General features: G+C 48.1%; 3 protein-coding genes across 3 annotated transcripts in view; all 3 read left to right on the top strand.

Moving 5' to 3' along the window:
* Positions 1–4,467, top strand: part of suco (SUN domain containing ossification factor) — a gene marked incomplete at both ends in the record, with an annotated part of 36,729 nt that extends 32,262 nt beyond the window's left edge. The window contains 7 exons of the mRNA XM_079220842.1: positions 20–1,318; positions 1,408–1,495; positions 1,591–1,695; positions 1,820–1,974; positions 2,084–2,175; positions 3,128–3,183; positions 3,898–4,467. Of these exons, the coding sequence (XP_079076968.1) occupies positions 20–1,318; positions 1,408–1,495; positions 1,591–1,695; positions 1,820–1,974; positions 2,084–2,175; positions 3,128–3,183; positions 3,898–4,467 (2,365 nt within the window). The remainder of the gene's footprint in view (positions 1–19; positions 1,319–1,407; positions 1,496–1,590; positions 1,696–1,819; positions 1,975–2,083; positions 2,176–3,127; positions 3,184–3,897) is intronic.
* Positions 4,468–7,892: 3,425 nt separating this feature from the next.
* mysm1 (Myb-like, SWIRM and MPN domains 1) lies at positions 7,893–16,673 on the top strand (the record flags this gene model as incomplete). The annotated part of the gene is made up of 20 exons (XM_079221200.1): positions 7,893–7,948; positions 8,141–8,213; positions 9,353–9,423; positions 9,555–9,629; positions 9,713–9,797; positions 9,893–9,991; positions 10,118–10,625; positions 10,714–10,945; positions 11,035–11,165; positions 11,256–11,359; positions 12,227–12,304; positions 12,395–12,477; positions 12,565–12,619; positions 12,709–12,759; positions 13,142–13,216; positions 13,300–13,488; positions 14,439–14,571; positions 14,774–14,879; positions 15,958–16,015; positions 16,116–16,673. The coding sequence occupies 20 exons, from the start codon at positions 7,893–7,895 to the stop codon at positions 16,446–16,448; spliced, it is 2,595 nt and encodes an 864-aa protein (XP_079077326.1). The 3' UTR covers positions 16,449–16,673.
* A 1,002-nt stretch (positions 16,674–17,675) lies between these two features.
* On the top strand, positions 17,676–25,030 carry oma1 (OMA1 zinc metallopeptidase; the record flags this gene model as incomplete). The annotated part of the gene is made up of 8 exons (XM_079220843.1): positions 17,676–18,001; positions 18,980–19,208; positions 20,368–20,541; positions 20,627–20,734; positions 21,716–21,844; positions 22,002–22,076; positions 22,737–22,886; positions 24,737–25,030. The coding sequence occupies 8 exons, from the start codon at positions 17,676–17,678 to the stop codon at positions 25,028–25,030; spliced, it is 1,485 nt and encodes a 494-aa protein (XP_079076969.1).
* Positions 25,031–25,445: the final 415 nt, after the last annotated feature.

Below are 25,445 nucleotides of genomic sequence, written 5' to 3' on the forward strand. Positions count from 1 at the left end.
CCGTTTCCATCTCCTCCAGACCGGAGCCAGAACCCCCTGCCACCCCAGAGGACTCGTCAGTCTCCGATGACTCCCCCACACCGCCCCCCGACTCCCCGGAGGACAGAAAGATTGTCACGCTGGTGGAGGAGGAGGAGGAGGACGAAGAGCCCCGGCAGTCTACCGTCACCCTGATGGAGGAGGAGGCGGAAGAGGAGGAGGAGGAGAAGAGGGAGGAGGCGACGCGGCGGGAGGCGGGCAGGAACCAGTGGGAGAGCCAGACCTACTGTCCTCTCTCCTCCTTCTCCCTGTCCCTGTCCTGCATGGCCACCCTGCCGGAGCTGCTCCACCGCTGGTGCTCCGCCCGGCTGGCCAAGGAGCGTCTCCGCAGCCTCCGGCGGAGGAACACTCGGACTCAGACGCAGCCCGACGCGGGCGCCCCTTCCATCACGTACGCGACGACAGCGGCGCCGCCGATCCCCGCCCCGGCTCCCGCACCGCCCAAGGAAGCGCTCGCCGTCGCAGCAGAAAAGGCCCCGGAGCCCGAGGTGCCGGTTCAGGGGCAAATCGAGGGACAAATCGAGGCGCACGTCGCGCGACCAAGCGCTCCCCCGCCGGCCGAGGCGCACACTCCAGAGCTCAACATCCTCCTCGAGCCCAGCAGGACGGCCACGATCCCGCCTCACAGTTTCGCGGCGGCGCCCACGCCCACCCAGGAGGAGAAGCCGCTGCCCCCCGTTAAAGACGCGGCCGTCGACCCCGCCCCCACGCCGCCCCTCCCGGCCGTCGACGTCCCAGAGACGCAGCAGGCCGGCGGCAGCGGCGGCGGCGCCTCGCTAGCTCCTTCCGGCGGCGCTCCCTCGCTCGCCGTGGCCTCGGAGACGGCCTCTCCCGGTCTCGTGGAGCCCGTTCAGTCTCTCCCCACCGCGTCGAGGCCCGAGGACCTCGCCCCCCCGCCCACCGAACCGCCGACCGCTCCCTCGCTGACCGACCCTCACGCAGACGGCGTCCAAGCCTCTCAGACTCACGGGGAGCAAGGGGACGCTCTCGCTCCCGCCGGAGAGCCCCTCCGGGCGGAGGACGCGGCGGACGAGTTCCTGCTGGGCACCAACGGGAACGGCAACGTCCACCGGATCGCCACGGACTTCTACGCGGAGCTGCAGAACGGAGCGGATTACAACGGCGGGGCGATGATCGGGAACGGCGTCCTGCTGAACGGGGGCGCGGTGCACGGATCCAGCCAGAAGGAGAGCGTCTTCATGAGGCTGAACAACCGGATCAAAGCCCTGGAGATGAACATGAGTCTGTCCAGCAGATACCTGGAGGAGCTCAGCCAGAGGTAAGACTCTGGACCCTTTTTGGAGTATCACGTAATGACGAGAGAGCGCTTGCATGCAGGGTTGTCATGTATTTTTTTGCATTGCTCAGGTACCGTAAACAGATGGAGGAGATGCAGAGAGCGTTCAACAAGACCGTCATCAAACTGCAGAACACGTCCCGCATGGCTGAGGAGCAGGTGAGTCCAACGCGACGGCCATAAGAAGTGAAGCGGTGAAGGAGCGTGAGCGGGTTCCTCGTTGTCTGACGGCATTAATAACTTGTGCTCCTCAGGACCAGAAGCAGACCGAGTCCATCCAGGTCCTGCAGAACCAGCTGGAGAACGTCACCAAGCTGATGCTCAATCTCACCGCCACCGTCGGCCAGCTGCAGAGAGAGGTACCCGCCGCCGCCGTGCACGCTCAAAAGCTCTCGCTGCGCACAACCTTGTGGTCTCCTAAATGCATGCGACCGCAGCGTTTCGCTGTTCCCTGCTTAACTCCTCCTCCTCCTGCTGCTGCAGGTATCGGACCGTCAGAGCTACCTGGTGGTCTCTCTGGTCCTGTGTCTGTCTCTGGGCCTCCTGCTGTGTCTGCAGTGCTGCCGCAGCTCTCCTCCCGCCCCCAAAACCATCGCTGCTCCTCTACCCAAGAGCAACCACTACCCCAGCCCCAAGAGGTTTGTCTCACACACACACACACACACACACACACCGTAGGCCACTTTGCTGTCTGCTTGTTTAAGGCAGTCACTCCCGCAGGACTCTAAATTTCTTCCCCCCCATCAGATGCTTCTCCTCCTATGACGACATGAGCCTAAAGCGCAGGGTGACCTGTCCGCTTGTCCGCTCCAAGTCGTTCCACTTGTCCTCTACGGAAGGTAAGAGACCCCAGCTGGCAACACACACTTTATAGTCCAGGCTCCTCAAACCTGCCCTCTCTGTCTCTATCCCCTCTTCTTTATTCTCATTGACACATAAAGCAGCATTGATACGAGTCACAGCTCGACTTCCACGCCTCCACCACTAAACCAGAGGACTGTTCTCGTCTCATTTAGTCTCTCGTTAGCAACCGTCTTGTTTTTTGAGACGCGTAAAAGCTTCAAAATTCACCAGAGGGTTTATATCTTATAACAAAGTGCTGGATTCCAGTCAACAAACCCATCGCCTTCTAAGGCCGGGGAACCGGAATGGGCAAAAAATGCTGACTCATGTCCCGGTTTTAGGACTCATCCCTGCAGCACGGGCTTTTTTTTTTTTTTAAAGCCAGTTGCGTCAGGCTGCTGCAGCTCTTCCCTCACAGCGATGCACATCCACAGAGGATCCTGAACTTTCTCCATTCTCTCCAGCGCTCATGCCGTCTGTTTCTCCTGCCGCTTCCTCTCACGCAGCAGCAGCAGCCGACGGGGAGAGGCAGTCAAAGAAAAGAGTCTTACACTCATAAAACATCAAACTCCCCCTGCTGTTCATTATCCCTCAGCTGTGTGTGTGTGTGAGTGTGTTTGCCCTTGAGGCTGAGAGGCTGTCATTGCCAGCTTGTGGCCACATGCACTCAAGGAGTGTAATAATAGAGCATGGCGCTTCGCTGGCTCATGGCAGACATTTGCAAGTAGTAATCGATAATAAAATAATGCCTTTTCTGTGATTTTAGCTTAACTCTAGTTGTTTTTCTTCTTTTTTTTGATTATAATGTGGATTTTTTTTTTTAAATATATATATTTTGCCATTGCATCTTTTAATAAAACTACTTGCAAGGTCACTTCATGCTTGTTACATGTATGTATTCCTGTTTGCCATCCCATCATTAACCTGGCCCCTCTCTCCCCTCCCCAGTAGGTCCCGATGACTTGTACATTGTAGAACCTCTAAGGTTTCCTGCAGAGAAAAAGGTACAGTGTCTGTTCCACCTGCTGCTTTGGCTGTCGGCCGCCTTACTTTAAGTTCTCTGTGTGGTTTCTTTTGTTTCTTTTGTCAGTCATCAGTGTGTAGAGCAGTGAATGTCTTCTCCGTCAGTCACTGCTTCTCTGTGGAGTAGCCGAGATAAGGGAGCATCTGACCAGTGTTAGGATTCACTCCAAAAGGCCTGTTAACCACTTCTCTGCGGACTCTGTGGTCTTTATTGCAAGTCCTTCCAAATTAAAACGCCTCTTCTCCAGTGAAACGTGTGGTGAGGCGGTTTATTCTGGACTTGTGTCATAACAACACAACACAGCAATGATCCGTTTAGAGACTTTGCTTAGAGAAGTAAAACTACTTCATTTAATATTTCACACGTCCTGGAAAACGTGGAAAAAGTCAAATTTCCTGGAAAATGAAATCAACGTTCTCCTGTTTTCCTTTAACTGAGAATAAACGACTTGTTGAATAACATTAGAATCTGAAAGTTACACTCAGGATCCCAGTCCTTCTGACTAGTGTCCTCCAAATCCCAGAATGCATCATTCCCTTATGAGACTTCCTTCTTTTGATGTATTCGTGTGACCGTAGCGTCGAGCACAAAAGTGGTTGATACGGCGTTGCGTTGCTTTAGAAGCAGCTTTTGCTCTCATGGTGTTGTTTTGTTTTCATCCTTCGCTCCTCCCGTCTTTGTGTTTCTCTCACAGAAAAAGCGCTACAAGTCAAAGTCGTTGGACAAAGTTGAGATTCTGAAGCCGGACGATTCCTCGGCTGCGCTCACAAACGGCGTCCTGAACTGCAACGGCTTCCAGCCGTGCCTCCCGGCGCCGCCTCCCCCTCCCCTGCCGCCGCCTCCGCCGCCTCCCTCTCTCCCACCCCCACCCCCTCCCCCTCCTCCTCCCTCCACAGCAGAGGAGGAGGAGGTGTCATCACTGCCCACCTCCAAGGAGTTCCCCTCAGAGACCAGCAGCTGCAGCTCGTCCACCCACTCCGAGGAGTCGTACGCGAGCCGCCTCCCTCCCCCCTCCCCCGTCCTCCCCTCCTCCGGCCTGTGCAACGGACACCGCCTGCCTTTCTCCCTGCAGCCGCCTCCCGCCAAGTTGCGCCAGGACCGGCGCTCGGTGAAGCGGCGGAAGTCGCGGCAGACGGAGCTGCAGTTCCCCGCCATGCAGGGAGGGGGCGTGGCCTCTCTGCCCAGCCTGCAGCAGCTCATGAAGGGAAACAAGGAGATGGGCGTCGGCACCATCGGGGTGACGGCGGTCACCGGACACGTCTGAGCACGCTCACTTTGACACACACACACACATACACACACCGTAAAGGTAGCAGACGTGTGAGGAGGTGAGAGCTTAAACTGCAACCCCAAAGAACCACATTTCCCATGAGCACCATGTGGGACTGCAGTGGCGGCGGCATTAGCTCGGCATCATCCGGTCCTCATCCCGTCAAAGAGCTGTTCACGGTTACGTGCCTTTATATCTGTTCTCGACCTTTTTCAAAAGATGAAAATATGAAATCTACAGACGCAGAGAGGCGCTGTGGCGGAACAGTAACACCAGTCCATTGAAGTGTGTTTTTCTTTTTGTTTCTACTGGATAAGCACATTGTCCTGTGACAGTTGAGTACCAGTAAGTTTTTATCCCCACTCAGCTCTACGTTCCCACAGGGAAGAGGAAGAGGAGGAGGAAGGGGGCAATCAAGAAGTATTAGGCTGCTCTTCTGGATGAAATGTGTGACAGACTAACTCTTATCCTCCTGTCTTTCATTGCCATTGTGTTGTTTTCTTCTTCTTCTTCTTCTTCGTATTGCATCCTATCACAACTGCAGGTGTTTATGGGACCAGAGCGTTCATCTTTGCTTGTACACCTCTTTCTTTCTCTCTCTCTCTCTCCGCTAGTCTCTTCCAAACCAAACCACCAGAGCTGAATGAAGAACAGGATTCATTTTTTTTTTTTTTGTTCATGTCCGAATGCGTTTCCTGTCCCATTTAATCCTCTCGCTACAGAGGTTTTAGGATCCTCACTCCGGTAGTTTGGGCTGGGCCCGAAGAGCTCGCTCACCTCAGAGAGACATTGCACTTGTTACCGGCGGATATTGTGACTGCGGGGGGAAAGGTAGCGGCTTCACGCAGGCCAGGGGGACGCCACGGCTTTTAGTTTCGCTCCGTTATATTTTTGTGTTCCTCTCATCCCGTACAGCTCCTCTGTTTATCGTCGCTGGCGTGGCTTGTTTTTTTTTAATCATTCGGAACAACCGTCGTGGAGGCCGCGCGTTTCCTGTTCAGGCCGCAATGCATTGTGGGAGCACGTTGGGTTGCACAGCTGAATGTTTACACTTCTGACACACACACACACACACACACACAGAGTCTTTCACTCATACCATACTGGGACCCTGCAGCCGAGAGACCAGTGTTATTTATGTATTTATTTATTTAAACGACTACAGATGATTTCTAACCCGACTTGCTCTCCGGTGCTTCGGCCCTGCAGCTCCTCCGTCTGAATGATTCACAGAAACGTCACAGTGAAGCGCACTCGACCGCACTGACACTTTCGTTCTTCTTTAGCTCTCGCTCTGACATTACGCCTCACCCTCAGTCACATGTTCTGCATCTTTTTCTTTTTTTTTTTTTTAAACAAGATATTCCAGTTTTGGGTTTGGAGAACCTTCTGAGTGTTGGTGATCGTCCCGTCTGCTGTGAGCTGGTTTCAGCGTCTTTTTGTCGGATCGCTAACCAAAACCGATTTTTAACTAGAATTGTTTTAATTTAATAATAATAAAAATGTTTTTTTTCTTAGTGTATGCAGTTTCTGACTGGCTCTGCGTGGTTGGACACTTCTTCTTCTGGCTCTTCTCTCCCAAAAAGGGCATCATTACCTCTCCTGGCCGGCTTCCACGGCTCCTCTTCCTCTTTTTTTTTTTTTTTTACATATCTTCATCCACCGAGGTCGCGCCCTCCGAGGGGCACGCCATTGCACGACTTTCTCCGACTGTGAAGTTTTAATATGCCTGCTTTTTATCAGACCGCTCTTTAACGTGTTTGTTTCTTCCCATTATGGAGCTTGAACCGCTTTAATCTTCACGCCTGCTTTTCCTTTTCTTCTGTGCATCCTCACTCTCATTGTACACTTCTTAATTCACCTGTCACATGACGTCACGGGTTCGCCCCTCCAATGACACGTTTGTGAGGAGACGGCTGCGAGTCGTCTAATAAAGGGAACGCAGTAAAGATGGGTCAGTGTGGAACACGGTTAATGTGATTCTGTATGTTCCTCACGCCGAGCAAATCATGAGTTGTTGGTTGTTTTTTAACCCTTTTTTGAATGTGGACGATCTCATGTTTGTGTGTAAACCTGTATGCATGTGAGGATTTATTTGTGTGTGTGTTATGAGAAAGACTACTTTGAATTTACTTATCCCGTAACACAGCGAATAGGGAGCTCAGTGTGCACTTTGAATGACTCCTCATGCCTTTTTCTTTTTTCTACCTTATTTGTCAAATGCTATCTTTTTCTCTCTCTCCTCTATCTCTGTGTGATTAACTCTGAAGAGCTGCACAGTATTTTTGAACAGGAGTGAGTTACTACAAAACTGTAGTGCCATTAGAAACTGTGAATTTCTAAATAAAATCTTTTTTTGTTGTCTTATACTTATTGTGGGTGTCTTCATATTCAGCCTTTACTGGTCGTCTGTCATTAATTAGGATTAAATCATTCCTAGTTCGTAAAGGAAAAGAAAATTAGGTGCATTTGTTGGCCTCAAAGAGAGACAAAGAGGTGAGGCTCTGGTTTCACATGCACAATATTAGCAATGTTAAAGTGGTAGGACAACACTGATTTATCCCTAAAGTGGGTGTATGTATGTATGTGTGTATATATGTATATATATATACATATGTGCATATATGCAAATGCAAATATGTATACATATATGCATATATGCAAATGCATATATGCACATATGTATACATATGTATGTATATATGCATGTATATATGTATGCATGTATATATATGTATGTATATATGTATGCATGTATGTGCATATATGCATGTATGTGCATATGTATGTATATATATGTACACATATATGTATATATATGTATGTGATGTAGACACAAACACTTCACCCCACAGATATTATACTACAGGACATTAAACAACATGTAGGAAACCATGGGATGGAACCTGTGGTGCATGTTAGATTTGGGAGTTTTTACTCATTTCCGAAATCTCCACTTCATTAGCGGTTTTATAGAGGAAACGTTCCAGTTTCGTTCCTCTGAAGGTCTCTACAGACTGTAGTAGCAGCAGTAATAGATGTAGTATAGTAGTAGTAGTATTAGGCAAGGCAAGTTTATTTGTATAGCACATTTCAACAAGGCGATTCAAAGTGCTTCACATAAAACCATTAAAAGGTTAGTATTACAGTTGTAGATGTAGTATTAGTAGTTGTAGTAGTAGTAGTAGCAGTAATATATGTAGTATAGTATTAGTAGCAGCAGTTGTAGATGTAGTATTAGTAGTTGTAGTAGTAGTAATCGTATTAGAAGCAGCAGTTGTAAATGTAGTATTATTCGTAGTTCCTCCCACCACCAGGTGTCGCTGTAAGCGGGCGGAGCGCGGTTTCCCTCCGGTGCGCGCGCTCCCTCGCCCCGCCCCTTTCTCTTTCCTCCCCGTTGTTTACGTTTATCCAACAACATGGAGGACGAGGTGGAAGTTGACATCGAGGGAGACGAGTTTGACTCCAGCATTAGGTGAGAATAGTCCCTGTTTCCGCTGAATTAACCGCCATAGGGTGAGCTGGGCTCGTGCGCTGTGGTCCACACTCACCCGCGGGCTCCTGCTGGTTGTGTGTTCGAGTCCCGCACGGCGGGCTGCAGCGGCGGCTCGCCGCCAGTGAGTTCCCCGGACTGACGGCGCCTCCTCGGCCCTTTCTCTTGTTTCAGGGAGCCGGACGGAGGAGCTTCAGTCCCGGAGCCGTTCATCCAGCCCGCGTGGAAGAGCAGCGCGGAGATACTGGTGCGTGCGCGCGCGCGCGTGCGTGCGTGTGTGTGTGTCTGTTGATGCTTGTGTTGCTGACTGTGTGTGTGTGTGTGTCTGTTGATGCTTGTGTTGCTGACTGTGTGTCTGTCTGTTGATGCTTGTGTTGCTGACTGTGTGTGTGTGTGTGTGTGTGTGTGTGTGTGTCTGTTGATGCTTGTGTTGCTGACTTTGTTTGTGTGTCTGTTGATGTGTGTGTTGCTGACTGTGTGTGTGTGTCTGTTAATGCTTGTGTTGCTGACTGTGTGTGTGTCTGTTGATGCTTGTGTTGCTGACTTTGTGTGTGTGTGTGTGTGTGTGTGTGTGTGTGTGTGTGTTGCTGACTGTGTGTGTCTGTTGATGCTTGTGTTGCTGACTGTGTGTGTCTGTTGATGCTTGTGTTGCTGACTTTGTGTGTGTGTGTGTATGTCTGTTGATGCTTGTGTTGCTGACTTTGTGTGTGTGTGTGTGTGTGTGTGTGTGTGTGTGTGTGTGTTGCTGACTGTGTGTGTCTGTTGATGCTTGTGTTGCTGACTGTGTGTGTCTGTTGATGCTTGTGTTGCTGACTTTGTGTGTGTGTGTGTATGTCTGTTGATGCTTGTGTTGCTGACTTTGTGTATGTCTGTTGATGCTTGTGTTGCTGACTCTCTCTCTCTGTGTGTGTTTGTTGTGTGTCTGTTGATGCTTGTGTTGCTGACTCTGTGTGTGTGTGTGTGTGTGTGTGTGTGTGTGTGTGTGTGTGTGTGTGTGTTGATGCCTGTGTTGCTGACTCTCTTTCTCTCTCTTTGTGTGTCTGTTGTGTGTCTGTTGATGCTTGTGTTGCTGACTCTGTGTGTGTGTGTGTGTGTGTGTGTGTGTGTGTGTGTGTGTGTGTGTGTGTGTGTTGATGCCTGTGTTGCTGACTCTCTCTCTCTCTCTGTGTGTGTTTGTTGTGTGTCTGTTGATGTTTGTGTTGCTGACTGTGTGTGTGTGTGTGTTGATGCTTGTGTTGCTGACTCTCTCTCTCTCTCTCTCTCTGTGTGTTTGTTGTGTGTCTGTTGATGCTTGTGTTGCTGACTCTGTGTGTGTGTGTGTGTGTGTGTGTGTGTTGATGCTTGTGTTGCTGACTCTCTCTCTCTCTTTGTGTGTCTGTTGTGCAGCCATGGCAGCTGGACGGCTCCATCAGCTCAGAGAACAGGGAGGTGATCGAGAGGATGCTGCTGGAGGAACAGTATCTTTATTCATGTGACCTGTGTGTGTGTGTGTGTGTGTGTGTGTGTGTGTGTGTGTGTGTGTGTGTGTGTGTGTGTGTGTTCGGAGAGTTCCAACTCCAAATGTTTTGTCCCTGAACCAAACGTGTAGATACTACCTGACGGGGGAGGGGCTTCCCACCCACATTTGGGAAAGCGATGCAGACCACAAGCCCAAAGCCAGGAAGTAAGTCACACGTTTCTTTCGCGTCACACCAACAGTGCAGAGCGTTTTCCGTGCGTCACACTTCTGTCCCGCCGGGTCTTCAGGTCTCCGGCCAAGACGTCGACCTCGGGCTCGGGTTCCTCTGCTCGCTGGTCCAAACAGGAGAAAGACCTGTTTGAGGAAGGACTGGTGAGCCTCCCCTCGCTGCTTGGGTTCACAGCTCTTTAAAGCATTACTTTGTGAGAGTATCGTGCAAAAATAAACGTGTTTTCTTTCCCCTGCAGGCTCAGTTCGGTCGACGGTGGACGAAGATCGCCAAGTTGGTCGGCAGCCGTTCCGTTTTCCAGGTCAAGAGTTACGCCAGACAGTATTTCCAACACAAGGTGAGACTTTGCTTGACTTTCTACTCTGGTCTTTTCCTCTGGAAGGCTTGAGGAATAAGAATGGCAAAAACAAACAAACTCTTTCCTCATCTGTGCATGTTTGTTTTTCTGTTATTTTCATTCCAGACGACATCAGAACCCAGAGCTGCAGCGCCCCCTGCAGGCCCGGCGCCGCCCTCACAACCTCCTCAGCCCACCTCCAGCCGAGCGTCCGCTCTGACCAACACGGTCCGCATAGAGAAGCTCTCCGATGAAGAGGACGAGGAGGTGGACATCACCGATGACCTGAGCGGCGACGGCGGCGGCGATAAACTGCGCGCCGAGCTCGATGAGATGGAGCGGCTGGCGGACGCAGAGCAGCTGAGGGAGCCGGGTCCGACTGAAGCGGAGGACGGAGGCGGCCGCACCTCGCCGCCTCCGCGAAGCCCTCGACCCTCGTCTTGCCTCCCTTCCCCGGAGAAGACTGGCGTGACCGGGCCGGACGCCGAGAGAGAGCCCCTCTCTCCAAAAAACCCTCAGACGGCGGCTCAGAAAGACTCGGCGCAAACGGCTGATGAGAACGAAGACCAGAGCTCCCAGTATGAGAGCCCAGCGCAGACTGGTCAACCGGAAGACGCCTGTAGTGACGACACGGGTGAGACTCGACACCTGCTGTTTATAACCCACCTGGCGAGGATGCTTTATTACTCTTGTGTGACACTGTGGTCGTATTTGCTCCCCAGGTTCTGCTGATAAGACTGAGCAGAGTCCAGCTGATGGGCCAGAAGACGAGGAAGAAGAGGAGGAGGAGGAAGATGATGAGGAGGAGCTCAAACCGCCTGAGCAGGAAATAGAGATGGACCTGGAGACCATCAACGAGGAAGAGAAACAAGCCATCCCAGAGTTCTTTGAGGGACGTCCGTCCAAGACCCCCGAGAGATACCTGAAGATCCGAAACTACATCCTGGATCAGTGGTAACGCTTTTAGACGCTTTGGGTCACTTTTGTCGACCACAACCCTGCGGAAAATTCATTTTTTTTTTTTGCACGTTGTGGTTCTTCAGGTTGAAGAGCAAGCCCCGGTTCCTGAACAAGACGTCGGTCCGGCCCGGACTGAAGAACTGCGGAGACGTCAACTGCATCGGGCGGGTCCACACCTACCTGGAGCTCATCGGTGCCATCAACTTCAACTGCGGTAACTTTTTATTAACCGAGCCGCCGCCTTCTTCCGTCTGGGGAGTCTGGCTTTTTTTTTTTATTCGGAGCTGTGCCTCTTCTCCCGCAGAGCAAGCGGTCTACAATCGCCCGAAGGTGGTGGACCGCTCCAAGCACAAGGAGGGCAGAGACGTCATCGAGGCCTACCAGCTCGCCCAGCGGCTGCAGAGCATGGTGGGTTCCCCCCGAAAAAACTCCCCACCGCCCCTTAACTCTATCGGGTCTGCTCCCGAGGATCCGCGCGGTACGATGTTTACGCAACGTTTCTGGAAAACCTGGAAAAGTCATGGAATTTTAAAATGGTTATTTTCAGGCCTGGAAAAGTTCCAAAAGTTTTGTAAAAGTCATGTGAATGTGTTATATTCATGTGTTCATGATGTTCATTTACGCTGAGTTTGAAATAATTAATATGCTTTTAAAAGGAAGACTCAAAATATAAGCAGGCGAACATACAGGCATCTATATAAATGTTTATTCTTTTAATCAAACTATTGTCTCATTCATTTGAGTCATTTAAGGTTTACTGTATGCTTTGTGTTCTCATTGTTAGTTTAAATACTACATTCACTCACTTTTTACTGTCTACACCCAGATTTCACTAAATCTTTGCTCATGGAAATTCGGTTTAAAGTCATGGAAACCCATTGGTCAAAAAGTGTATGAACCCTGTATTTACATCTCCGCGATGAATGTTACCGGACTCTCCAGACTCTTCACTTCCGCGTCCTTGTTTTCATGAGATCGTTCGTGATTCACACAGCGAGCTCTGAGCCGGTGACGTTTGTGTCGAGCGCCGCCTTTCACCGTGATTTGACATTTTGTGTGAAACTAACCAATGAACTCTCAGGAAATCTCAGGACCTACACACCAAAAAACACTTTACACTGTGCCTTAGGACAATGGGGCCTCATTATATAGAGAGATAATAAAAAGGTGAAGTTATGTAAAATCAAGAAATTACCTGAATAAAGTTAAAGACGCTCAACCTCAGGAATCTTAAAGCCGAGCTAACTCGCTAACTCTTCTGTCTGCCCGTTTCAGCGGACCAGGAAGCGGCGCGTGCGAGACAACCTGGGGAACTGGTGCGACTCTAAAGATCTGGAGGGACAGACGTACGAGGTTCGGACGCTCTCTCAGACGACATGTGCAGCAAACGGTTGGTGGTTGGGTGAGTTCACGTGACCCATGTTTACTCCGCTGTGTCGGTAGCATCTCAGCGCGGAGGAGCTCGCCCTGCGCAGAGAAGAGATGAAGAGGCAGCCGAAGCCCTGCAAGATCTCACGCTCCAGAGGGTGAGCGGGATTCACACGCTTGTGGTTTTCATGTTTACACACGGTGTGTGTCGCCGTTTTACGCTCTCACCCTTTTTTCTCTTTTAGGTCTTTTGATCCCTTCCAGCTGATTCCCTGCAGGACCTTTGGAGAAGATGTGCAGGTCGGTGGCCGTTTCTCCCGTCAATCAGTCGTCAGCTGTGCAGCGTTTCTTTTTGTGTATTAAATGATCTCCTCCGCTGTTCTTTACAGGAACCATTCCAGGTTATTGTGTGTGCAGAGACTCTTCTCATAATGGACATGGTATGACACACACACACACACACACACACACACACACAAAGAATGCGATGAAATCCCTCAGGGAGAGTTCCTGAGACACTTAAATCGTCTAAATTGATCATAACATGCACATACTAGCACTAATTTCTCCAAAAATCTGATCCTTTTGCACTAGAGTTCCTAATTAAAGTAGAGTATTTAATTCACACAGGAGAATACAAAACCATGTGGTTATTTCAAAAAGCTAATTAATTTATTGGAAAAAAAAATAGTTACTGAGATTTTGTCCATATCGCCCCGGCCCGAGCTGTAAATGATTCCCTATATTTGTTATATTACAATCTGAAACAATTGTGTAATTTATTCTAATGATATGAAAACCCTCCAATGCCTCGATCGTCAGCATGCCCACGTGTCGCGGGGAGAAGTCATCGGCCTCCTCGGGGGAACCTTCCACGAGGAAGAGAGCGTATTAAAGGTACGGCAAAAAGGAGTCGGAGAGCAGCCGTTTTATTTCTCTTTGTTTCGCTCTCCGACCGCCGGTCCCTGTGTTCTGTGCAGATCTGTGCAGCCGAGCCGTGCAACAGCGTGAGCACGGGGCTGCAGTGCGAGATGGACCCGCTGTCCCAGACGCAGGCCTGCGACGTGCTGGCGACCCTGGGCTTCAGCGTGGTGGGCTGGTACCACTCGCACCCCTCCTTCCACCCCAACCCCTCGGTGCGGGACATCAACACGCAGGACCAGTTCCAGGTGAGAGGAGGCGGGTCCAAGAGGTCCAAACCGGTTCATTAGTCTCAGGGACACTCGGGTAACCAATCCGATCGGAGGTGGTCCGGCTCGCTTTGAGTTCAGGTCTACATGAGGTGTGGGTCGTGATAAAAGTCCAGATGAAATGAGGGGAAAAAGCCTTTTTGATCACATCCCCGGTCATATTGTGCACCTATTTAACAAGAAACGCAACAAAAAAGAAGACTAAATTGTATTTTTGCATCAAAATCTGATCATCTTTTCTTCCTATTCAACAAAATATGACGTTACACCAATAATATCATAAAATATCGTATCGTGAGCAAAAGAGGAGGTGTGTTTTCACGCAGCATTCTACATACATTATTTGCATTTTTGCACTCTCCTGTTGTTTGTTGTTGTTGTTATTTGTATTTCATTTCCACCTCACACACTTAATATGCACATACATACTTGCACTCTTGCACTTCTACTGTTTAAGTTAATTTAATTTAATTCCTAAATTAATACTCTGTTATTCATTCTTTCATCCAGCTATTGTATTGTTATTGTTTTTTATCTTTATTAGTATTATTATTGCATATATCTTATATATCTTTCATCCCTGTTGTTTTTATTCTTATCTTATTTTCTGTGTAAATGGCTGCTACTCGACACAAAATTTCCCCTTGGGGATTAATAAAGTATATATTTATATATTCATTCATTCATTCAAATCCGCTCGATTTCATTTTGGATTTGATTAAAATTCCTCTTGACTGTAAACACCCTGAACATATTTGTTCCCTGAAGGGAGCACAGACTTTGAAGAAGCTCTAACTTAAGTTAATGCATTTCCTGTTTTCAATGCTTCAAAATAAAAGCTTTCTGACGACTTTACAGGAAAAAAAACGTGTTTATTGTCGAACGTATTGAACGCGCGATCTGATTTCCTTTTCCCCCGATTGTTGCAGAGCTACTTCTCCCGCGGCGGCGCCCCCTTCATCGGGATGATCGTGAGTCCGTACGACCCGGCCAACCCCTCCCCCCACTCCCAGACTACCTGCCTGCTGGTGAGAGAGAGCCAGGAGCCCTCAGGCCCACAGAGTACGTTACACACACACACACACACACACACACAGAAGAAGACACATGATTCAGAACAGTTAAGATCAAGAGGCTTTGAAATCCAGCTGACAATGTAGGTCAGTGATTTGAGCACAGAGCAGCTCAGTCTATCCTCTCTCTCTCTCTCTCTCTCTCTCTCTTTCTCTCTCTCTCTCTCTTCACCCCCCCTCCCCTCTTCCAGATCTGCCGTACAGATTTGACTTCCTGTCATCACAAGACATTCCAGACTGGGAACAGACGCTGAGGAGATCTCAGTGGATCATCAACAAATACTGTCAAGCACCCGGGTGAGTGAGAACCGAGTCCGAATCCTTTAGGGTTTCAATTTGGTGTTTTTCTTTCTTCCATTTTATTAGTTAGTCTTTCAGAGTGTGTTTTATTAGTTTAAGTTTAGTTTCAGTTTTCTCTTCTGAAAGGTTCAGTATCTTTATTGGGCATTTTCCTGGACAAAATAATAGCGATTCACAATCACCCCCAAAAAAAAAAACATACTGGAATCACTTTACCTTTTTCTTTCTGTGTAGAAACAAATACTTTTTATCACAAATCGGACACACATCTTATTTTCTTTCTTATTTTGTGAACATATTTTTATCGAAAAAAATATATTTTTAGTGAAAAAACTATATTTTTTATTTCAATTAACAATTATTAAAAAACATGTTTTTACTTCTCTTTCTTGAAAGCGAGATAAACGTCTTTTTAAAGTCACACGATCAACTTATTGTTAGCGGTTTCTTTCTTTTTTTCTCGGGATCCGAGATAAATGATTCTCTGGTTCGGTCGAGGTACAAAGTCTCAGACTAAATACGTTGTTGGAGAACATAATGTTTCATCTCCGCCATTCTTTAGTGTTGGATGTGACTCAGAGCGCCACCTGCTGGACACTCTGTCCAGTTTCAGAGTCGACTGAAATCCATGCCGTCTCCTTTGTCCAGTAGTGATATATTATAGCAAAAGAAACTTTAAAAAACACAATTAATTGATGTGAATTTTGTTAATTAGTTATCTTATATTGTATAGTTTTAATTTAGATAAATAATCCTTTATTAGTCCCACAGTGGGGAAATTGCAAGATTACAGCAGCAAGAGACACATCGTAAAATAAGAAAAAACAAGTAATATAAATAAACAATAACACAGTAAATAATCCACAATAGCAGTATTATATATATATATATATATATATATATATATATATATATATATATATATATATATATATATATATATATATATATATATATATACACACACACACACACAATATTTAACTATGGTCCTGCCTTTTTGTAAATTTGGGTTAAATAGTTTTAAAGCCCAATGATGAAGTATCTGATCTGTTGCTTGCTCTCCTCCCGGTAGGAGTGTGCAGATGGACAGATTCTTCCGGAAAGACTCCCACCTCACCTACCTGGAGAAGGTCCGTCCAGCCGTTCACTCGTCCCAGTGGCACCCAGTCTATACTGGTTTCTACGGTCTCATGTCCCTTCACCTCTTCCATCTGTCTCCTCCCTGTCCAGATGCTGTCGTCTCTGGCCCGGTACCTGGAGCCCCTGCCAGATGAGGAGGGAGACCCCTTCCTCACCCAGATCCAGGCCCTCTTCCAGTCCGACTTCATTGCCCAGCAGGAACCGTCCGACCAGGAAGAGGAAGAGTCTTTGAGTACCTCGCACGGACCAGTGGACTCGGATGACTTTGCTTTTGAGCAGCTGCTCGGTGAGGAGAAGCCTCCGGAGGGAGGAAGAGGAAGAGGAAGAGGCTCTGACCCGGACCCTTCAGACTCGGAGACCAACGGCGGCGCAGTTTTACATCTGGGCTCCGTGCTGTCGAGCGAACACGACTACTTACTGTGATGGACAACATTAGCTCACCGGGCTCCTGCTTAAAACAACATTTAACAGTGAAAACTCCCACGATAATCTTTTGTATCAGTATTACCAGCTTGCTCATTTAGTTTTTTAACATTGCACTAGTAAGTTTCAAATGCTTGAACCAAAAACTAGAAAGAGAGAGTGGTTGCGTTATTTCTCAGTTCCGCAGGCTTCTTTTAAACAAGAAAATAAAAATAGATTTATATATTTTGGCCTCTTGATTTATTTTATTTGTTTCATAGTTTGATAGATGTTTGACCAACATGTCTACAATTGGTGAGTCACACCTTCGTCTCCATATAGGGGAATGCTAAAAAGAAAGTTGCCGTTTTCTTTCCTGTGGAAGGAAAATGCTTAGCTTCTATGGCAATATGTTTATTTTTGTTAAAATTCTTATTACTTTTTCTTTTTTTTTATTGGTTTGATCATTTTATCTGCATTTGGCATACATTTGAGTGAGTTTTATTTTGCCATTTTTAACTCAGCCTCTATAATAAGTCTATAGCATCACAGTGGCATCACGTTAAACACAATTTAAAAGGGTTAGAATTCTGAAATGTAATGATTTTTTTTATTGTTATGACAGGGCTGAAGTTAATTTGAAGATTTAACTCTAAAAGTGGTAATAATATTATCATATATAATTGAAAGGATGTTTGACACGGGCATTTTTGTCCTCTAGACATCGGAGCACCCTTAATTAAGTAAGTTCATAATCCAACTGACAACTTCAACCAAAGATTATTTTAATTAACTTTTCAATTAAACAAAATAGTGACACATTATACAGACAATGGTGTAACACGAAATATACAGCACCCGGAACCTTCGTCGCGGAGTTCGTTTCGAGGGGGAATCTTTACGGAAGCGTACAAGTGCCCAAACAAAAGTACGGGCGTCAAAAGTACGGGCGTTTCGCGTCGCGAGAGAACTAACATGTTGTTTAAGACTCGACGTGTAAAGGTGCAATTAAATAAACTCCTGAACCAGATGTTAACGCCTCCGTCTCACGGCCCGCTGACGGCGCTACGAGGCGGCTTTTAGCGCGCGACCACCGGGGAGCGATGACATTGACGACCGCTCGAGGATACTTCAAAACAACAGAGGGGAACTTAAACGTCCCGTGACGTCATTTCTACATTGACACAAGTGGATAAGAGACGCCTGTAGTTGACAACAAAAAAGACTTTCGTCCCCAGCGAGGACAACATGGTCCTCCTCTGCCTCTTACGGAGCAGCCGCTTCTCTTTATCCGCACGTCTGACGCGAAGCTTCCGGGTCCGCTGCGGCCCAGCGGGGCGTCCCGTCTGGGTGTCCCCGCGACCTCTGCTCCCTTCAGGGGCCACTTCAAAGGTGTCGCCTCTCTCGTCGTTCCTCAATGGGAGGACGGCGTCTTGCCCCGTTAGTCCCAGGCCCGCGTCCCCTCCGCGGGGACACCTGTTCCACACCTCGGCCCCCGCGCGCGCGCTGCCCGCCCCCCTCGTGTGGCTGCTGCTCAAACCGCTGCAGAAGCTCGCGGCCATCCTCCTGGGCAGGTAGGAGACCAGTGAGGGGTCACGTGGTGTTATGTTATTACCGCTTAGTGTAGTAATGTGTTCGTAATTGTTTTTATTAGCAGTTGTATTAATTAGGTCATTTGATTAACAAATGTGTTACTTTAGTTTTTTTTTGTGAATTAACTGTTTTTAATTAACTGATAACACAAATAATTAAGAATAATTTAACTACCGTGATATGTCTTTTATCATTTAAATTGTTGTCCTTGTTTGTTTTTGTGCATTTAATTGAATAGAGTTTTTATTTATTTAACCACACACACACACACACACACACACACACACACACACACAGTACAGACACTCACTCCCTCACACTCTTTCTCTCACGTGCGCACACACACACACACACAGTACACAGAAACACACACAATACATTCACTCAAACAGTACAGCCACACACACACACACACACACACACACACAGTACAGACACACACGCACAGACACACACAGTACAGCCTCACACACACACACTGCCTGCTCCTTCCCTAACACTCAACCTGTTGCGTGTCCTCGCTGCACATGTTGTGTCTCGTCTCAACTGAACAGTTGAACTTGCAAAACAATTTAAGCAAATACTGTAATAATTATCATTTGGCTCACGCGAGGCGTCACTCATTTATTCATTTGGTTCTGTTTTGGGTCAGAACAGAACTTGGACCTCTCCGCCTCCCCACCGCTGCAGACTTGTTCTGTCTCGGCCTACTTGTGTCCTTTAATATTTGACGGCCTCCTCCGGGGGGAAACACACAAAATCACTTCAGTATTTTGTGCGCACGTTGTTGTGAGCATATTTAATGCATGTTTTGATGCCACTTTCTTGGCCAGACCTACTTTTAAGATCTCAGTGGCTTCTGCGTTTTCTACTCGTTTCCAAACATAATGCGAATCTCCAGACACGGAGATTTCAAAGTATTTTTCTTTATGTGACATTAAACGTAACTCTGTGCTCAGGAGTTTACGGAAGTGGTGGGCGGCTCTGCCCCCGGACCGCCGGCAGCACGCGCGTGAATGGATCCGTCAGCGCCGCTGGCATCTGGCAGCGGGGGTAGGCGTTGCCATGGCGATCGCAGCCCTCCTCCTCCTGACCCACCTGGACGAGTCACCGGTGACGGGACGCACGCGCCTCCTGGTGGTCAGCAGAGAGAAGTACATGCAGCTGGCAGCGCTGACTTCAGAGGCGGTGAGAGGAGGGGCAGGGAGGGGTGTGTGTGTCTATATCTGTGTGTGTGTGTGTGTGTGTGTGTGTGTGTGTGTGTGTGTGTGTGTGTGTGTGTGTGCAGCCGACCAGGCCTGGTGTTGTTGATAAGAGCGGAGGGCTTAGTCCTCAGTCACAGGGACACACTCAGAGCATTAATGACTATATGTGCGTGTGTGTCTGTATATGTGTGTGTGTGTCTGTATATATGCGTATGTGTGTGTGTCTGTATGTATGCGTGTGTGTTTGTGTATATGTGTGTGTGTCTGTATATGTGTGTCTGTATATATGCGTGTCTGTATATGTGTGTCTGTCTGTGTCTTTATATGTGTGTGTGTCTGTATATGTGTGTCTGTATATATGCGTGTCTGTATATGTGTGTCTGTCTGTGTCTTTATATGTGTGTGTGTCTGTATATGTGTGTCTGTATATGTGTGTGTGTCTGTATATATGTGAGTGTGTCTGTGTATATGCGAGTGTCTGTATATTGTGTGTGTGTGTGTGTGTGTGTGTGTGTGTCTGTATATGTGTGAGTGTGTCTGTATATATGCGTATATGTGTGTGTCTGTATATATGCGTGTGTGTTTGTGTATATATGTGTGTGTCTGTATATGTGTGTGTCTGTATATGTGTGTGTCTGTATATATGCGTGTGTGTTTGTGTATATATGTGTGTGTCTGTATATGTGTGTGTCTGTATATATGCGTGTGTCTGTATATGTGTGAGTGTGTCTGTATATATGTGTATATGTGTGTGTCTGTATATATGCGTGTGTGTTTGTATATATGTGTGTGTCTGTATATGTGTGTCTGTGTCTTTATATGTGTGTGTGTTTGTATATGTGTGTCTGTATATGTGTGTGTGTGTGTGTCTGTATATATGTGAGTGTGTCTGTGTATATGCGAGTTTCTGTATATTGTGTGTGTGTGTGTGTGTGTGTGTTAAAGGATGACCGTGGATAGAAACTTACAAATGATCTTGCCTACACTTTTAACAAGACTAATTCAGATGAAAACAAGCCAAGTGAGATGGCATTTATTAAAAGATGAATGAAGGAGGGCAAGAGGATGAGGAGGAATTCAGCAAATTAAAGTATTCCTAAAATGCTCGTGTGTGTGTGTGTGTGTGTGTGTGTGTCCTTCAGTACATGGAGGAGTTCGCGGAGCTGCTGCTTGCAGTCACCGACCCTCGCCACCAGGTGGTGGAGCGGTTGGTGCAGCACCTGGCCCAAAGAAACAAGGACATCCCCGAAGTGTCCGAAGTCACCTGGAGCGTCCACGTGGTGCAGAGCCCCAACGTCAACGCCTTCGTGCTGCCGGTCGGTAGAAGAAAGATGGCCGCAGGGCGACGCGTGTCTTTCAATGTCAAGGGTCAGACGTCGTGTTTCTTTTCCCTTCACGCAGAACGGGAAAGTGTTCGTCTTCACGGGGATGCTGAACGCCGTGTCGGACGTCCACCAGCTCACGTTCGTGCTGGGACACGAGATGGCGCACGCCTTCCTGGGACACTCCGTGAGTGGCAGACATGACCTGACGTCGTGCCTTTCATCACCTTGAAACACGCGTTGCTGTTGAGAGGGGATCAAACCCACCGCTGTATTTATTAGCGTAAAAGAACTCTCATCACGTTCACTCATTCCGTTCATTCAATGCGAGCTGCAGTTGCGTGACCGAGCCAAACTATTTAAATGGCACACACGCGCTACCTTGATGCAGAAAACACAGGAACCTCTTTATCTCCGTTGGAGGAACGACGACGCGCTGCAGCGACGACCTTCGCCGTGCAAACGGATGAGTCATTTGAAACAAAGTGTAGCCGGTTAGAAGCCCGTTTGGCACACAGTCAGAGCTGGAAGTCTTCCAGGTCTCTCCCACACACGGTGGTCCAATAAATATGTATGTGGTCCTCCTATAGGGATGTGCATTAAACACTGACATCGCCTGACTATCCATCACCAGCCCCTCCTCTCTCCATCTCCCTCTCCCCCCTGGAAGTGTAGTAGCAGTTGCGGCGTCGTTGCATCAGCCGGTGATGAACACTCCCCGACAATCACCTCCAAACGCTCGCTGATCCGCGACGTCCAAAGTCCAAGCCGTGCTTTATTAATTCTCCGTTGACTGCTGTGTGTTTTTTTAAATTTTTTTACTCACACTCCAAAAAGCTCATTCGTCTTCTTCTTTGAAGAAAAAAAAAAAGTGTCTAATGAAGTTGTGGGTATTTCAAGACTTTAAACGTCCTCGGAGGAAATGCTTGAAGGAGATTTTAATTAGATGAAGGGAATGAGCATCGATGTGCTCGCTGCCACCCGGTAGGTGTGCTCTATTGGATTGGCTGTTAAAACCTCTAAATCTGTTATAGCGCAAAAGTTCCTCCAAAATAGATGGGAACGATCAATATGCTCCAGCGGCCTTGTTCACCTCCCCAAAAACTTTTTATATTCTCTTTTTCTTTCTTTCTTTCACTTTCTACTTTCTTCCCCCGTCTCCGCTCAGGCGGAACAGGCCAGCCTGTCTCACGTCGTGGATCTCCTGTCTCTTATCCTTCTGACAGCCATCTGGGCCGTGTGTCCTCAAGACAGCCTCGCTCTGCTGGGACAGTGGGTCCAGGACAAGCTTTCCCAGGTGAGACCTCCACACACACACACACACACACACACACACACACACACACGGTGTGACACAGTCTCCTCTAAACAGCCTGTGAAATGGGCTTTTATAAAAGGGAAATGTGTATGAATTGTACAACCTCATGCATCTTTTTTTTCCTTTCTCCCCTCAGTTGATGTTCAGCCGTCCCTTCAGCAGGAAGCTGGAGACTGAGGCCGATCTAGTCGGATTGCAGTTGGCTGCAAAGGTATCATCATCTCCAATCTGTTACTATTGAGAGGAACAATCCACTGATTTTGCACGCTAGGTTCAGTTTCCAAAACTGTCGGTTTTCAGTCAGTTTTTTGCTGGTTTTCAGCCCCCTTGGACTGTGTCTCAGTCTAATTCCAGTCTTTTCCAGTCCAGTCCGTTTTTACAAACTGAAAGTGACAGATTTCAAGGCTTCTGGTGTCAAATGAAAGATGCGATTTTTGTTTTTTTGTTTTGCATTATGCAAAACTAAGGATCCAGCATTTTTGGAGCTTGAACTATGCCGTAAACTAAAAGTTGGCCATTCTATTTTTTAAGCCCCCCTACTTTATAAAAGGGCAATACTAAATTGCATACCCCTTTTTAATATAACATGTGTTATGTTGGGGGGGAGGGGGTCACGGTTAAGGAATATATTTTAAACCTTTTTGCTTCTTTGGATTATTATTAATGTTTTAACAGTCAAATTATATTCCTGGCCACTAGGGGACACTGTTGTCAAACTAAACTCAGTGGATTTGTCAGTGTGGATTTTCAAGACCGAGAATGGGATGCCTCATAGTGTGTGTGTGTGTGTGTGTGTGTGTGTGTGTGTGTGTGTGTGTGTGTGTGTGTGTGTGTGTGTGTGTGTGTGTGTGTGTGTGTGTGTCCTTCCCAGGCGTGTGCAGATGTGCGAGCAGGCCCTGTATTCTGGCAGCAAATGGAAATGAGAGACCAGATGACAGGAGAGCCCACCTTCCCCGAGTGGATGTCCACACACCCGTCGCACAACAACAGATTCTCTCACCTGGACCGCATCATGCCACAGGTACAGACGCACACAGTTTTTTTTTATTAACCACGATTACATAAGTAAACGCGTTCCCGCTGCTCTGACTCACAGGTTCGTCTTAAGCAGAAGACTCTTTGATCCCTGTGTGAGCGGAGAGGACGACACCCGTCTGTTGTTGAGCTTTAGGAGTCTTCATGTAACTAATGAATCGTCTGGAGAGGCGTGTATCCACCCGCAGACATGTGGCGAGGAGGGAGGAGAGGAAGAAGAGGCTCGGGGAGGAGAGGATAAAAATGCAAGGTTTTAGAAGACAGGAAATCTTTTTTTTTTTTTGCCACACATGGGCCTGATTTTAATAAATGTCTTTGAGGCTTGAGAAAGAAAAGCAGTGGCACACGGTAGCGGTGCGATCTCGAGGGTTCCCACACTGTGGGCGTTGAAGACGGCATGTTTAAATGCTGCAACGCGTCGGCTCTTCACACAATCATTGTTTGCGTCTGAGGCGAAAGAGAGGAGAAAGATGTACTCGCCTAAATTCGACCTTGAGCGAGAGTTGGACTGTGTGAGCGCCGTCAGACGCTCCGAGCGGGAAAGAGGAACAGATGGGTAAACCACTAATTGTCCATCAGGTGCCTGTGTCGTGTGTGTGTGTGTGTGTGTGTGTGTGTGTGCGTGTGTGTTACATGTTTGTGCCCGCGGATCCTCTCACAGCCCCGTGTGGTAGATTGACCTCTAGCAGCAGCAGCAGTCGTGGTCGAGGCCAGGCTGCAGCCACAGGCAGTGAAGTGCTGTTGTTTTGGGGATTTATCCGCCTGCATCTTTTGCGTGCATGAGCGCGCATGAGCGTGCACGTGCATGCGCTTGCAACTCTGGTAGCCACTCGGTTGGATCCAGCGCGGCAGCCACACATGAGCCGGCTAACAGCTGAGCTCAGGCTGGTGAAAGTGGTGCATAATGTGATGTTTTTAACCTTGCGAGAGGTGACGGCATCGAGCTACTTAACCCGACTCTTCTGAGGGCGCTCCGCCTCCACTAGTGGGCTCATCATCCTTAAGCAAAGCGCATTAAGTCCACCGGCAGCATGAGAGGGAGAGCCTGTTGAGTGGGAAGCCAAGTGCGTGTGCGTATAAAAGTCTTGTCGGTGATTCTAAAGTGAGAGATTAATGAGTGTGGTGGGTGTAGGGGTGGGTGTGTGTGTGTGTGTGTGGGGGTGTGAGACAGACAGAGAGAGAAAATGTCTCGGCTTTGAAGTGCAGGTATCTAACCTGTATGGGATTCTTGTCTTTAGTCATATTTCGTAGACCTCCAGGACTGGAAATGGTCTCTGGCGTTCAGTCCGCAAGTTTGGTTCAGACTGATATGTTCCAACAGCTACGGGACGGGTTGAGATTAGGTTTTATGCAGGTATTCATGTTCCCCAGAGGATCTGAAGTTCAGTTTGTCCTATACTTTTGGTTTATGGTAAAAAAAAAAAACGAATGACATTCCCATCATCAGTCTGGTTTGAGCCTGTTTTCAGTCATCAGGGTTATCTTGGCGTTGCCTTTCAATGTTAAATCTCGACATTAAAAACTGGAAATATGAGTAAAAGAAAGGTTTCTACCTTTTTTACAGATGTTTAATATTCCATAATTAAGGAAGAGATTAAAACCTTTTCGCTGTTTTAATGTTTTAACTCCGGTCAAAAGTGTGTTGACCTGATCAAATATCTTATCCACCTCTCACAAATGACAGAGAACAAGGAACTGCTCTCTTCTTCTTCTGCACTGCAAACTTAAACGCATCGTATCCACCCTGCTCTGGTCGCTAATGGACTCCGTGTGTGAGGCCATGAAGGGTCGGTACTGACTGAGTGTGCTTCGCTCTTCCCTCTTGTCTCCGTCCAGGCTCTGGAGCTGAGGGACAGCTGCTCCTGCCCGGCTCTACCGGCCACCGACCCGCGCGCCGTCTTCTCCAAGAGTGTGCGCGTGTTGCTGGAGACCTCCAAGCACCAGGAGAGAGGCGGGGCGCTCAAGCCCCACCTGCCCCACCGCCCGGGTTCCCTCCTCACCGGACAGGCTCTGCTCGCCCAAACCGGCCTCCCCTCATCCTCAAATGTGGATGAAGAAACGAAAGAACCGTTAGCCGGAGCAGCCGCTGTCCCGGCTCCTGCTGAGGTGGAAGGATCCCAGCCCAGCTGACTGGCCACCATATTTATCGAACTATTCAAGTCAATGGAGGGTGAAGTGCTGCTGCTGCTAGTACTGTAGAAAGAAGTAGTAGCTCTGGAGAAAATTGGTGGTGGAAAAAGTCACCCGCGTTAATTAGACAACCTGGAACAGGAGGGGGAAATGCTGAATGAATGTCGGCAAAAGCTTCCATACGGTGCCGGATTAATAATGTGCATTATTCATCGACGCACACATCGGGCAACGGACGCGCTGGCGAGCGCTTCCACGGCAGGCAGAGGACATCTACATTCTAATTATGACTACGGCATTCTCATGACACACACACACACACACACACACAGCACTTTATACATTATTTACCCTGAGGGACTTATCGGTGTAAATATAAGCCGGGTTTTCTTTGCAGGTAAGGAACAAAAAGGAA

Source organism: Taurulus bubalis (assembly GCF_910589615.1).
Source record: "Taurulus bubalis genome assembly, chromosome: 7".
In the NCBI taxonomy this organism is placed as follows: Eukaryota; Metazoa; Chordata; class Actinopteri; order Perciformes; family Cottidae; genus Taurulus; species Taurulus bubalis.